Below are 14,602 nucleotides of genomic sequence, written 5' to 3' on the forward strand. Positions count from 1 at the left end.
TCTACAAAAGAGATACTTTTACTCTTTTCCAGAGTAACTAATTATCAACTCAGGCATTAGATGCTCCATCACTGCAGGTTTTTATGAAGAGATTTGACAGCCATTTGTCTGAAATGGTATGGGGTCTCCGGCTCGAGTTGGGGGTTAGACTAGAAGACCTCCAATGTCCTTTTCAACTCTGTTATTCTGTTATAAAACTTTAAGAAGACCAACGAATTGGAGAAGGAGAAGATAACACAAGGTAAGCAGAGGTCTGGAAAAGCAAAAGATTGTAACTCCCTATACAGGACATGAGGACAGGAAGGCCTGGAGGAACGTTGTCCATAGGGTTGCAATGAGTTGGACATGACTTCGCAGCTAACAACAACAACAATACAGAAATTGTGTTCGTGGAATATTGCCTTCTTTTTTTTTCAAAAACCTCCAACTATTTTAGGAGTCTTCCCCACTGCTTCATAGTCACACTATGATTGCTACTGATTTCTTGAAAGCATCTTTTATCTCCTTCCTTTGTACCAGAATAATGGACTTAGGTTACCTTTCAGGGTTCTCTCCTTGTTTTAAATAAATCTGTCACACTTCTGGGTCATTCTTCTATAAAGGGTGAAATATGCCTCTAGTATCCCCTGGCGTCCATTCTCCCACATAAATTTGTGCATGACAACTACATTGTGTTGAAGACATCAAGCCTATGGATCTACTTCAATTATCCTATTGAGAAAATCTGTTTCCTTGCTATAGATTTCATGAAAGCAGCTTTTATCTCTTTATTCCTCAAGCTGTAAATTATGGGGTTCAGGCTTGGGGTCACCACTGTGTAGAATAGGGCAAGGAATCTGCTACTGTCCATGGAATATTCTGAGTTGGGACGAATGTAGGTAACAATGCAAGTTCCGTAGAAAATGCAGACCACGGTGAGATGCGAGGAACAAGTGGAAAATGCTTTGCGTCTGTTTTTGGCCAGTGGCATTGTGAGAATAGTGGAAATTATGAGGATGTAGGAAAGAAGGATGAGCAAAAGAGGTACCAGAATAATTAGAACTGTTATTGTGACAATGGCCACCTCATTTCTGTAAGTATTGGTGGAAGCCAGTCTCAGAACAGGCATAATGTCACAGAAGAAATGGCTGATTCTATTTGACCCACAAAAGGGAAGGGTGAAGATTGAAATTGAATGCCCCAGACAGACAGAAACACCAATGGCCCATGATGCAGCAGCAAGCTTAGCACATTTCCTGAGGTTTATGATATATGAGTATTGCAAGGGTTTACAAATGGCAACATAACGGTCATATGCCATAACACAAAGAAGACAACACTCAGTAATACCAAAGAGAATGACGAAACTCATTTGACATTCACAGCCCCAAAAGGATATATTCTGGTTCTCTGATAACAAATTTAGTAGCATCTTTGGGCTGATGGTGGAGGTGTAGCCAATTTCCAAAAAGGACAAGTTCCAAAGGAAGAAGTACATTGGGGTATGAAGGGGACGATTGAAAATGGTGAGGATCAAAATGAAGCTGTTTCCCATCAAAGCCATGAGGTAGAATATTAGAACCAGGCAAAACAGGAGTTCTCGCATAGTCTGGAAATCTGAAAAGCCAAGTAGGACAACCTCAGTTAAGCAAGTCCTATTCTCTTTCTTCATGACTGAAACCTGAGAACAAAGAAGACCATTAAATGAAAAACTAAGTCATTAATTAAGTGATTTTTAAGAATGAATTAGCCTAACTCCGCTTGAAATCTAAATGACTAATACACTATCTTACACTATTAGTAATAAATTAGATCAATAAAACATTTCATAGAGATGTACAACAGGAAGAACCAATCCCCAAACATGATGCTAAGGAACATATTGACCTTACTTTGGAATTGTTTTCTGATATTGTGAGAAAGATGGAATATTGCTTCTCATGAAAAACATGATATGCACTAATATGCACTAATAATTGAAGGTCTTGGAAACTGGCTTGCCATACAGTAAGTGAATCTTCATGCATCCCTTTATCTAGAAAAAAAATATATTTCTTATATGCAGACATTCTGGATCAGCCAACAACAAAGACTGTGAAGGAGCCTATAAAATCACTTGATTCCTAGAGGACCAGAAATACTGGAGAGACAAGAGGACTTTTTTCTCTAACAAGATCTCCTGACAGAAGCCTGAGGATTCATCCTGGGGATTTGGTTAATGAATACCAGAGAATAAACTGGATCATGGGGAAACATTGTTTAGAAGTGGTAGGAAACCCAGTGCCTTAAGATGCTAGCTATTTTGGTTTCTATTTCCAGGACTCTCTGGCCATTTCAGTCTTATAGTTATGGTAGTCCAAAGGTAAAAGATAAAGTTTCCCCTGCACATACGTGCTAGTCGTTTCCAACTCTAGGGGCCGGTGCTCATCTCCGTTTCAAAGCCAAAGAGCCAGCACTTGTCCGAGGACATTTCCATGGTCATGTGGCCGGCATGACTAGATGCCAAAGGCATACGGAACGCTGTTACCTTCCCACCGTAGTGGTCCCTATTTTTCTACTTGCATTTTTACGTGCTTTCGAACTGCTAGGTTGGCAGAAGCTGGGACGAGTAACAGGTGCTCACTCTGTTACGCGGAACTCGGGATTCGACCTGCCAAACTGCCGACCTTCTGATCGACAAGCTCAGTGTCCTAACCCACTGAGCCACTGCGTCCCTTTCGGTAGTCCAAAAGGCAATGGCAATTAGTGGGATAATTTATATTGTCCCTGAACACACTATCTATCATGATGATCACATGGAAAATCTGTGAGCTATGAGTACTTTTAATATGTCTCCTACTCCTTGGCTATAATAATGGCAATTTATTCCATTCATATCACCTCCATATTGTCTGATGTTAACATGATTTCAGTCTCAAACAGCAGGGGATGCTCCACATAATAAAATTATGCATTCTGCCAATTGATGTTCTTATATGTCTCCAGTCATCATCCATGAAGGAGATCTACAGCATACTGTATATTCTTGACTTGTATACCCCAGAAGCTCTTAAAGGGCTGAAAAGATAACTGCAGACTCCTCACATCCTGGACATGAACTGTTTCAATTCCTCTCCTCAGGATGGTGTGATAGGGCATTGTGTGCCAAAGCAACTAGACACAGGGACAGGTTTTTTTCCCTTGTGCCATCACTCTTCTAAACACCTAATTCTCACAATATTAATATCTATGCGGTGGCTCAGTGGGTTAGGACGCTGAGCTTGTTGATCAGAAGGTCGGCAGTTTGGCGGGTCAAATCCCGAGTGCCGCGTAGCAGAGTGAGCACCTGTTACTCGTCCCAGCTTCTGCCAACCTAGCAGTTCGAAAGCACGTAAAAATGCAAGTAGAAAAATAGGGACCACTACGGTGGGAAGGTAACAGCGCTCCGTGTGCCTTTGGCGTCTAGTCATGCCGGTCACATGACCACGGAGACGTCCTCGGACAAGCGCTGGCTGTTCGGCTTTGAAACGGAGATGAGCACCGGCCCCTAGAATCGGAAACGACTAGCACGCATGTGCGGGGGAACCTTTACCTATATTTACCCATGTAGTATGGCTATAATGTCATTATTTATTCTTATTATCAGGGCTTTTTTTCTCATAGAACGCTCAGAACGGAGTTCCGGCACCTTTTTTGGATGGAACCTTGTAGGGTAGGCAAGGCGGGTTGTATGACATGTGTGAGTTCCGGCACCTTTTTCTTTTACAAAAAAAGCACTGCTTATTATTATCTTCTTTGCTCCATTATTATTATTATTATTATTATTATTATTATTATTATTATTATTATTATTATTATTATTATTATTATTATTATTATTTTGCTTTGCATGTTCACTGAGAGTTTCTGTACTGGAGGCAAATTCCTTGTGTGTCTAAACACACTTGGTCAAATAAAGTATTCAATTCAATTCAATTCAATTTGCTCTGCAATGTCTAGGTAGTCCTGCTGGCTATGGATACTGGCAACATCTGGACAGAGAGCAAGACAGATTGAAGATCAGAAACCTTTTGTCAAAAATAAATGAAACAGTATGATTCATGAACATTTAGCTCTTGTAGTGCACATACAGCCTTCTCTTATCGTTGCCTAAAGCTTCTCCCATTTTCAATACAATTTTTTTGTAATTTGAAATGCTGGAGAATTTCACGACAGAGTACAATTCTATTTCTTTTTCTGGTTGTTATAACTCTACTTCCTAGTATTTTTGGCAGAAAATGAACTCTTCCTCTTAACCATCATTATCTAGGATATCTATGTGGCTTTATGCAATTCTTTGCCATACACACTCATTGTGAAAGACTGAGGGAAGGGACAGTTGCACTGATACATATTTTTCATGGGTATTTATTTATTTATTTATTTATTTATTTATTTATTTATTTATTTGATTTATATACCGCCCTTCTCCCAAGGGACTCAGGGCGGTGTACAGGGCAATAAAAATAAGAATACAGAATACAAGATTTAAAGTTAAATGTTTGTGCCCAATGTAGTAAGTTAGTTAAAAACAATGTTAAAACCCCAAACCCATCAGACCAGGCCAGCTTGTTCGAATAGATAAGTTTTTAGATCACGGCGGAAGGAGCGAAGGTCTGGGGCCATATGTAGTTCAGCTGGTAAGCGGTTCCAAAGGACTGGTGCGCCCACCGAGAACGCTCTCCCCCTGGGGGTCACCAGTCGAGGCCGCATGATATTTGTAATTCACTGAAATTCTTTCTATAGTGTGTGACATCTTGAGGATTTTAAGATTTTCATCTTAAGGAAGATTATACACATAACATACATTCTATATAGTGTACGCAGAAAATACTGCTTCATGGAGAGTGTTTATGGAAACAGTACTGCTTTCTGGGGGAGTAGATTTCTAGGAGATACTTCACACATGACAATGATGACCCCATAATTCATGCTCATTCCAATGAATGATAAGTCAAGACTGAGAAGATCTTTTATATTTCTGCTGAGGATATGCTGAACATAGTCAGTAAAATGCAGGGATGCTACCAGCTACCATAATAAACACCAAGGGTGTCAAGATCACATCTGAGCAAGGAAGAGGGACACACATTTCAGGTAGGATGGCTGTTCTGCAAGGAGAAGCTACTAATAAATAAAAATGTTTGATTCCCTTGATCTGCAAAAATGTAAAATGAACAATGTCTGAATTGCTGGAGATACTATAACGGGATCAGATTATCAGGAAGCAGCTATTACCTGGGAGAAGACCTTGAAATTTATAATGAGCTTATAAATTAGTAATTCTGTGATCATAATGAGTTAAGATTCCCCATAAGTAAACATTGTACAATGAATATATAAAGGTAAAGTTTCCCCCGCACATGCGTGCTAGTCGTTTCCAACTCTAGGGGCCGGTGCTCATCTCCGTTTCAAAGCCGAAGAGCCAGTGCTTGTCCGAAGACATCTCCGTGGTCATGTGGCCGGCATGACTAGACGCCAAAGGCGCACAGAATGCTGCTACCTTCCCACTGTAGTGGTCCCTATTTTTCTACTTGCATTTTTACGTGCTTTTGAACTGCTAGGTTGGCAGAAGTTGGGATGAGTAACAGGCGCTCACTCTGCTATGCGGCACTTGGGATTCGACCCGCCAAACTGCCAATCTTCTGATCAACAAGCTCAGCGTCCTAACCCACTGAGCCATCGTGTCACTTAATGAATATATACAGTATATTATAATATATATATAATGTCTGGGTTCATGTGTTTAACAAAAAATAATAGATAATAGTTAATTATATTAAGCAATACGTTAATTAATCATTTGATAGTCTTCTTCTTGCTAAAATTAATATTTCTTGATGCACAGAAAGTGTTTGACAATCTAAACTGGCAATTCATGTTCCAACAACTAGCAGAAATGGATTTTGGAGAAAACTTTATAAATTTAATTAAAACAATTTATTGTAAACAAACAGCCAAAATAATTGTAAATGGAGATTTTACATAAAACGTTAACATTAAAAAGACACAAGACAGGGATGCCCATTATCTCCATTATTATTTATACTAACACTGGAAGTATTGAATAGAAACATCAGACAAGATATAGAAATTAAAGGACTGGAGATAAAGGATGAAAAATATAAACTACAAGCATTTGCAGATGACTTGGTTTTCATATTGGAAGATCCACTGGAAACAAGCACTAAACCTATGGATAAAATAGAAAAATTTGGAGAAGTGGCAGGGTTGAAAATAAACAGAGAAAATACTTAAGAATTTAACATAAAAACAAAAAAATCAACTAGCAAAAAAAACAAATCTTCAAATAGTTAAAAAAAGTTAAATATTTGGGAATTTATCTAACAGAAAGATGTGTAACAATAAAAGAGGATAACAATGTTAGACTGCTAAAACAAATAAAACTGGATCTTGAAAAGTGGAAAAACTTACAAATTTCAACGCTGGGGAGAATAGCAGCAGTGAAAATGAATATCTTACCAAAAATACTCTTTTTATTTCAAATGATTCCTGTAAGGCTTTTTTTTGATGAACTAAATATAACAATACTGAAATTTATCTGTCAAGGGGGAAAAAGCTAGAATTAGACTGAAAATGCTATAAGAAGCAAAAGAAAGTGGAGGATTTGGACTGCTGGACTGGATGTTATATTACCAAGCAACTATTTTAACATGGCTTAAAGAATGGATAATGCTTAGAGACAAAAAAGCTATTATTTATTTATTTATTTGATTTGTATACCACCCTTCTCCCTAAGGACTCAGGGCGGTGAACAGTGACATAAATATCAGAATGCACAAATACAGATATTGAAAACAAATTAAACCCTAATTTTGCCCAAATGCAGAAGATAGTTACCTTAAAACAATAATTACAACAGAACCCGTCAGACCAGACCGGATTGCTCAAACAGATATGTTTTTAGGTCGCGTCGGAAGGAGCTATAGGGGCATGACCTACAAATTGGCATGCCGTTTTGTGGTATGGGAAGAATAAAATACATAATAAAATACATAGATACTTTCAAAACCACTTTATAAGAAATACACTTCTTTCAGAATGGGGGAAAAATAAAAGTAAAAATTTACATCAAAATACCTGGATGGCTTTCAACAATGTAAGTTTTTGCTTACCCAAATTTAATTAATTACGATGAAGTTGTGACCTATAAAAATATCTTGGACAATGAAGGAAAATTGAAAGACCGACAAGATTTACAAGAACAAAGTATTGATCTATCATGGTTGCCATATTTGCAAATTAAAACGAGATATGAAAAAGATGCTATAATAATGGGATTCTATAAACATATATACATAGTATTGTTCTTGTAGATATCATATTCTCCATCTGAGTTCAATGCATAATTTGCTTTATAAGAAAAAAACAGGGTAACAGTGACTTAAAGTAAGACATTATGACTTAAAGTAATTAATTATGATTAATGGTGATTTGTCAAAGAGATGAAATTGATTGATATAATGGGATCATATCAATTATTGGATTATTACAGTACATCAAATTATTACCTAAAGGAGACCCATTTCCTTGCTACTAATATATTAAAAGCAGCTTTTATTTCTTCATTCCTCAAGCTGTAAATGATGGGGTTCAAGCTTGGGGTCACTACCGTGTAGAGCAGGGCAAGGATCCTGTTATCATCCTCAGAAGATGCTGAATTGGGATGAATGTAGGTAACAATGATGGTTCCAAAGAAAATTAAAACAACAATGAGATGTTTACTTTGCAAAAAGAGAAATCAGAGATGAAGTTATACAAGCTGCCTATGATGCTAAAGTTGTGATTGCTGATCAAGAAGTTTTGGTTTTAAAAGAAATCCCTCCAAATATTTTAAGGAGAAGGAAGGACTTTACATTTCTTGTGCAAGAGCTCAAGCAACGAGATATAAGGTTTAGATGGGAGATTCCAGACGGGCTGATGGTGATGCATGAAGGTAAAAGGTATCGGCTGATTACTGTGAAGCAAGCGCGTGATTTCTACAATAATGTTTTAAAAGCAACCCCATCAACACTTCTGGAAGCTGCAAAGGGATCTGGAGAAGGAGAACATCAAGAGGATGCAACAGAGGATAATGGTGCTGGAGGAGATCAAGCTATAACTTCTTTGGACGATCCTAGAGAGCAAAGGGTAACGCGTGCTGCTTTAAAACGAGCAAAGAAAATAAAAGAACAAGACCAGCAAAAGTCTTCAGAATCTTCACAACGTACTCATAGCCAAGCAGTGGGAGGAGCACGGCCTAAAGAAGATAGTCCTATCAAAGCTGTGCTCCAAGAGCTTTGGGAGGATATGCATGGCAACTAAATTCTTAACCTGGAATGTTAATGGACTAAATTCACCACAGAAGAGGAAGAAAGTTTTTCAATATTTAAAACAATTTAAGATACATGTTATATGTTTGCAAGAAACGCATATTAGAGTTTTGGATCAAAAGTATTTATCGAACTCGAGGTTGGGTACGCAATTTGTTGCTTCTGCAGAGAATAAGAAAAATGGAGTGGTTGTTTATGTTAAAAGTGCCTTAACAGCAGACTTAATTGAAGCAGACAAGCATGGAAGATATGTTATGATTGAGCTGCTGGTAGAAGGTAAAAAGACGCTTTTAGTTGGATTATATGCACCTAATCAACAACAAGCTGACTTTTTTAGTTTACTACACACAAAGCTTACCCAGTTGGATTATAAATCTTTTATTTTTATGGGGGACTGGAATGGTGTTTTGGATGTACAGCTGGACAAGGCTGGAGTTTTCAAGCGCATTCCAAGTCATGCTAGATTGCCTAAATCTTTTTTTGAAATGAAGGATGACCTGGAATTGCGAGATATTTGGCGTGAGAGACATTTGCAGGAGAAGGATTATACTTTTTATTCTGATAGACATCAATCTTTTTCGAGGATTGATTTTATTTTGCTGACTAATGATTTCTTTTTGAGGACCAAAAAGGTGAAGATTTGTGCAAGAACTATCTCTGATCACAGTCCAGTTTGGTTAGAGATTGATAAGGAGAAAAGAGATAGGCGCTCGTGGCGCGTAAATGAGAATCTGTTTAGAAATCAGAGAAATGTGGAAGAATGCAAACAGCGGATGAAGGATTTTTTTGAGACTAACATGAATAAGGGTACCTCTATGGATATGGTTTGGGATGCTAGCAAGGCCTATATGAGAGGGGTGTTGATATATATGAATAATAAACATAGACGTGCAGTGGAAACTAGAAGGAAAGAACTGGAGAATGAAATAAAGGAAAAAGAAAAGGCTTTGATTTTGAACTCAGAGGATGTGAAGACCAAGGAGGCTATTAGACTGTTAAGAGGACAATTTGATAAATTAATGGCTGATCAAGTGGCGACCAATCTGCGGTTTGCTAGGCATAATACCTTTTGCAACGCTAATAAACCAGGCAGATGGTTAGCTTATAGATTGAGGAAAAAACAAAGGGCTTCTAATATAGATAAGATTGAGTATAAAGGAAGGGTTGTGTTCCAACAGAATCTTATTAAGGATGCCTTTGTGGATTTCTATTCGAAATTATATGCTAAAGAGGAAATTAATGAAAAAGATATTGATATATATTTGGAGAATGCTAGCATCCCGGTTCTTACACAAGTACAAAAAGAGGGGATTAATCAACTGATTACAGAAGAAGAAATTTTTACAGCAATTAAGGAATTGAAGGTGGATAAAGCACCAGGTACGGATGGCTTGACTGCGGCCTATTACAAAAATTTACAACTAGAGATGATAAAACCGTTAAAGGAACTGTTCCAGACAATCCAGAGGGGGGGAAAGGTGCCACCGTCTTGGAGAACAGCTTTTATTTCTTTGATTCCGAAGGAAGACCAAGATGCTACTCAAGTTAAAAACTATAGACCGATATCGCTTTTAAATACAGATTACAAGATATTTGCTAAGGTTTTGGCTAATAGACTGATGAGGGTTCTGCAACAGGTGATTCATGGGGATCAAACGGGGTTTATTAGTGGTAGGCAAATGAAAAATAATGTGAGGCATATAGTTGATGTGTTAGAGTTTTTGGAAAGGAACAACCAGATCGCTGCGGCGCTAATTTTTTTAGATGCTGAAAAAGCTTTTGATCAATTGAATTGGAAATTTTTGTTGAAAGTTTTAGATAAAATGGATTTTGGGGAAAAATTTTTACAACCGATTAGGGCATTATATCAAAAACAAACTGCCCGAATTATAGTTAATAACAGCTTGACAGAAGCATGTAATATTGAGAAGGGCACAAGGCAAGGGTGTCCGTTATCGCCCTTGTTATTTGTGTTAACATTAGAGATATTATTGGTTAAAATTCGGAATTCGGGAAAAATTAAGGGGATACAAATTGGAGATCAGGACTACAGATTGAGAGCATTCGCAGACGATCTGGTTGTTACAGTGACCCAGCCAGAGAACTCTGTTGTGGACCTGATGGAGATAATAACACAATATGGGAAGGTTTCTGGATTTAAAGTTAATACACAGAAAACCAAAATTTTGACCAGAAATATGACAGTTTCGCAAAAGGCTCTCTTAGAAGGATTAACTGGATTTGAGATTGTTAAAAGGGTTAAATATTTGGGGGTGATTTTGTTGCCCTCTAATACAAAGCTATATAAGAATAATTATGAAAAACTATGGGGGAAAATTCAAAAAGAATTGGAGAGTTGGGAAAAATTGCAATTGTCTTTGTTGGGACGGATTGCAGCAGTAAAAATGAATGTCCTGCCTAAATTTTTATTTTTATTTCAAATGATACCGATTCTTAAGAAAGATTCTAATTTGGAGGAATGGCAGCGAGGTATCAATAAATTTGTGTGGGCAGGGAAAAAGCCACGAGTTAAACTTAAGATTATGCAGGATACTCGTGAGAGAGGTGGCCTTAAATTGCCTAATTTTAAATTATATTATGAAGCTGCTGCATTAGCAGGAATAAGTGATTGGATTAATTTGACGCAAGGGAGGTTATTAAATCTTGAGGGCCATGATTTGTTGTTTGGCTGGCATGCATATTTGTTGTATGATAAGAAGGTAGACAACGTGTTTAGGGTGCATATTTTAAGACAGGCATTGCTGAGAGTTTGGAAGAAGTATAGACATAAGTTAAGTTGTAAGATACCGTTGTGGGCAATTCCAAAACACGCAATAGAAAATATACATGCTGGCTTCAAACATGATGTGACCACGTACAAGGAGATTCTTAGCTTGGAAAGGAATGTTTGGTGTTTGAAATCATATAGCCTCTTGCGAGAAGAGAAGGTGGTTCAAAATTGGTTTCAATATACTCAGTTACGGGCCAGGTGGAAAGAAGACCAGAAAAATGGATTTACAATGACTGATGAAAATTTGATAAAGCAAATCAGAAATCAGGGACCAGCACATATCAAACGGATATATCTTGCATTGATAGAGATTGACTCAGAAACAGAGCTTGTTAAGGATTGTATGATAAAATGGGCCCAAAATATCCAGGAAGTTATCACAATGGACACCTGGGAAAAGATTTGGGTGAGGAACGTAAAATTTACTCAAGCTCAAAATCTAAGGGAGAACTTTTACAAAATGTTTTATAGATGGCATTTAGATCCTAAAAAGCTTGCAAGTATGTATCCGAATTATCAGCCTAAATGTTGGAGGTGTGGAGATGAAGATGCAACATATTTTCACATATGGTGGACATGTAAGAAGGTTAAGGCTTTTTGGATAAAAGTCTGGTGGAATATGCAGAAGATTTTTAAACAGAGGATAAAGTTTTGTCCGCAACTTTTTTTGTTGGGAATAATTGCAGACGCTACAGTTGTGGACATCAAGTTGATGTTGAACTTAATTACGGCAGCAAGACTTTTGATAGGCCAATATTGGAAGAAAGAGGAACTGCCGACTATAGAAGAGTGGACTTTAAAGGTTTCTGACCTGGCAGAGATGGCGAAGATTTCGGCCTATTTGAAAGATCACTCGCAAGAACGCTATATTATGGAATGGAGAAAATGGATTGAGTTTATCCAGAACAAGTATAGGGTTAAGAAATTTTATGTAGCATTTGAATAAGTCTTCTTTCGTGTTTTTTTTTCTCTTTTCTTATTTTAGTTTCTTTTTATATATATTCAATATTATTAAGGCTTGTTTTATCCTATATAAGCTAGAGAGTGTTGGATTTTAGAGTTTATAGTTGTTAGTATATGATTGTTTATGATTGCTTTTTATATATATACCTTGTATTTAGCTTTGGGAAGTCGGGGGGGGGAGGGGGGGAGGGGGGGAGGGAGGAGGGAGGGGGAAGGGGGGATTTTTAAAGGAAAATTGTACCTTAAAACTTTTCAATAAAAAAAACAAAAAAAAACAATGAGATGTGAGGAACAAGTGGAAAATGCTTTGCGCCTGTTCGTGGCCACTGGCATTGTGAGAATAGTGGAGATGATAAGGATGTAGGAAAATAGGATAAGCAAAAGGGGAACCAGACCAAATATCACAGTTAGGGTGGCATTGGCCACTTCATTTTTGTAAGTATTAATGGAAGTCAGTTTCAGAACAGGCATAAGATCACAGAAGAAGTGACTGATTCTGTTTGACCCACAAAAGGTAAGGGTGAATATTGAAATAGATTCCCCTAAGCACACGGAAATTCCAAAAACCCATGAGATGACAGCTAGTTTAGCACATTTCTTGTAGTTCATGATACAAGGGTATTGCAAGGGCTTGCAAATGGCAACATAACGGTCGTACGCCATAGCACAAAGAAGACAACACTCAGTGACACTGAAGAGAAGAAAGAAACACATTTGACATCCACAGCCCCAAAAGGATATAGTCTGGTTCTCTGATAACAAATTCATTAGCATCTTTGGGCTGATGGAGGAGGTGTAGCCAATTTCCAAAAAGGACAAGTTCCAGAGGAAGAAGTACATTGGGGTGTGAAGGGTGGGACTGGCAATGGTGAGGATCAAAACCAGACTGTTGCCCATCAAGGCCATGAAGTAGAATATTAGAACCAGACAAAACAGAAGATTTTCCACAGACTTGAAATCTGAGAAGCCAAGCAGGAGAAACTCAGTCAAACAGGAGTGGTTGTCTTTTTTCATGGTCTCATACACATAACTTCCTTTTTAATGATCCTGTAATCCCTTAATTCAGAGTAGAGCCAGGACGATTGGATGGAAATCAGCGTTTATTGACCTGATGCCCTTCCTGAAGCCATACAGAGTTTGCAACAGATTTTTTTTTCTTTGCACCCTAGGAGAAAAACATCAGCCACTACCAAGGATTGAACTCTCAATTTTCCAGGTTGGAGTCGAAAGTCTTCACCACTAAGCCACCAGACCACTCTTTCATGGTATTGTGTACATAATAGCCTGAAAACAGAAAGGGAACATTAAATAAAGAATTAAAACCTTCTTCTAAATAATTCTTAAAATTATATTGTTTTCTCAAACTAGATACCTATATCCAGCTTCCTTTCTATTACTCAGAAGTAGTAATATGGATTAAATCTTTGGAAATAGGAAAGGAAGCCTGCAATGTTAATTTAATGTCTTATGAATTTATTTGTGATTATATCATCTTAGTGAATCAAACAACCATTTTAGGATCTTTTCTCAGATCTGAACAATCTTCAAGCTCTCTGTTTGGTCCCTCAAGTCTGTGTGTGTTATTTTTTAATTGGTTGGTGTGCCATCAAAGAGTTTCTTGTTACTACTTTAGAGATTCTATCAAAAATGAAATTCAGTAAGAATAAGTAATATTTTTACACACTTCCTCTGAAACGTATCCTTTCTATATCTGAAACTTTGCAATAATATTGCTCTTAGGAAATCAAAAATACTAGCGGTTAAGACATTATGGTAGAAACTGGCAGATGAGTAATTCTACTCCCACAAAGGTCATAAAAGGCCACTCAAAAGACATAAGTGTTAAAGCATAAGTGAAAAGCTGACAATGAAACTCTCTTAATATTCCACTGGATATCCTTTGAAAATAAAACATCTTCTCATGAAGTTGCCTAACATGAGGATCCACACTATGAAATATTGATCTTACTTTGTTGATCCTTTTCTGATTATTTTTAGGGAGGTGGGAGTCTTCTTAAGGAAAGCCTGAAATTCTGTAATATTTGCTGGCAATGTAAGATTCTGAAGATTCCTCTACCATAGAAGAATCTTCATATAGTCTTTCCTCTAGAAAACAAATGGTTGATATTAATGGAAGCTGCTTACATAAATCCACCTCAAAGATGGTAAAGAGCCCCTGGATCCTAGAGGATTCAAAACTCCAGAGAGAAGAGAGAACTTTTTCTCTAACGAGTCTCATGGCAGAAGCCCAAGGACTCATCCTGGGGATTTGGTAAAAGAATACCAGAGGACAGCTTGAATCAGGGGGTAGAAATTCTTGGTCCTCCTGAAAGCCTTGAAAACCTGGTTCTTCCCTCATCCTCAGGGGCAGGATCTTAGTAGATCCTCACATGAGGTTTTTGTATTATGTTGTAAAAGGTAAAGGTAAAGGTTCCCCCGCACATGCGTGCTAGTCGTTTCTGACTCTAGTGGCCGGTGCTCATCTCCGTTTCAAAGCCGAAGAGCCAGCGCTTGTCCG

General features: G+C 37.7%; 2 protein-coding genes across 2 annotated transcripts; both read right to left on the minus strand.

Moving 5' to 3' along the window:
* Positions 1–706: 706 nt before the first annotated feature.
* Positions 707–1,651, minus strand: LOC308678649 (olfactory receptor 10P1-like; the record flags this gene model as incomplete). The annotated part of the gene is made up of 1 exon (XM_081345878.1): positions 707–1,651. One exon carries the CDS (start codon positions 1,649–1,651, stop codon positions 707–709), a length of 945 nt encoding a protein of 314 aa, XP_081202004.1.
* Positions 1,652–12,336: 10,685 nt separating this feature from the next.
* Positions 12,337–13,098, minus strand: LOC308678650 (olfactory receptor 10AG1-like; the record flags this gene model as incomplete). The annotated part of the gene is made up of 1 exon (XM_081345879.1): positions 12,337–13,098. One exon carries the CDS (start codon positions 13,096–13,098, stop codon positions 12,337–12,339), a length of 762 nt encoding a protein of 253 aa, XP_081202005.1.
* Between the last annotated feature and the right edge of the window lie 1,504 nt (positions 13,099–14,602).

Source organism: Vipera berus (assembly GCF_964194415.1).
Source record: "Vipera berus genome assembly, chromosome: Z".
NCBI lineage: Eukaryota > Metazoa > Chordata > Lepidosauria > Squamata > Viperidae > Vipera > Vipera berus.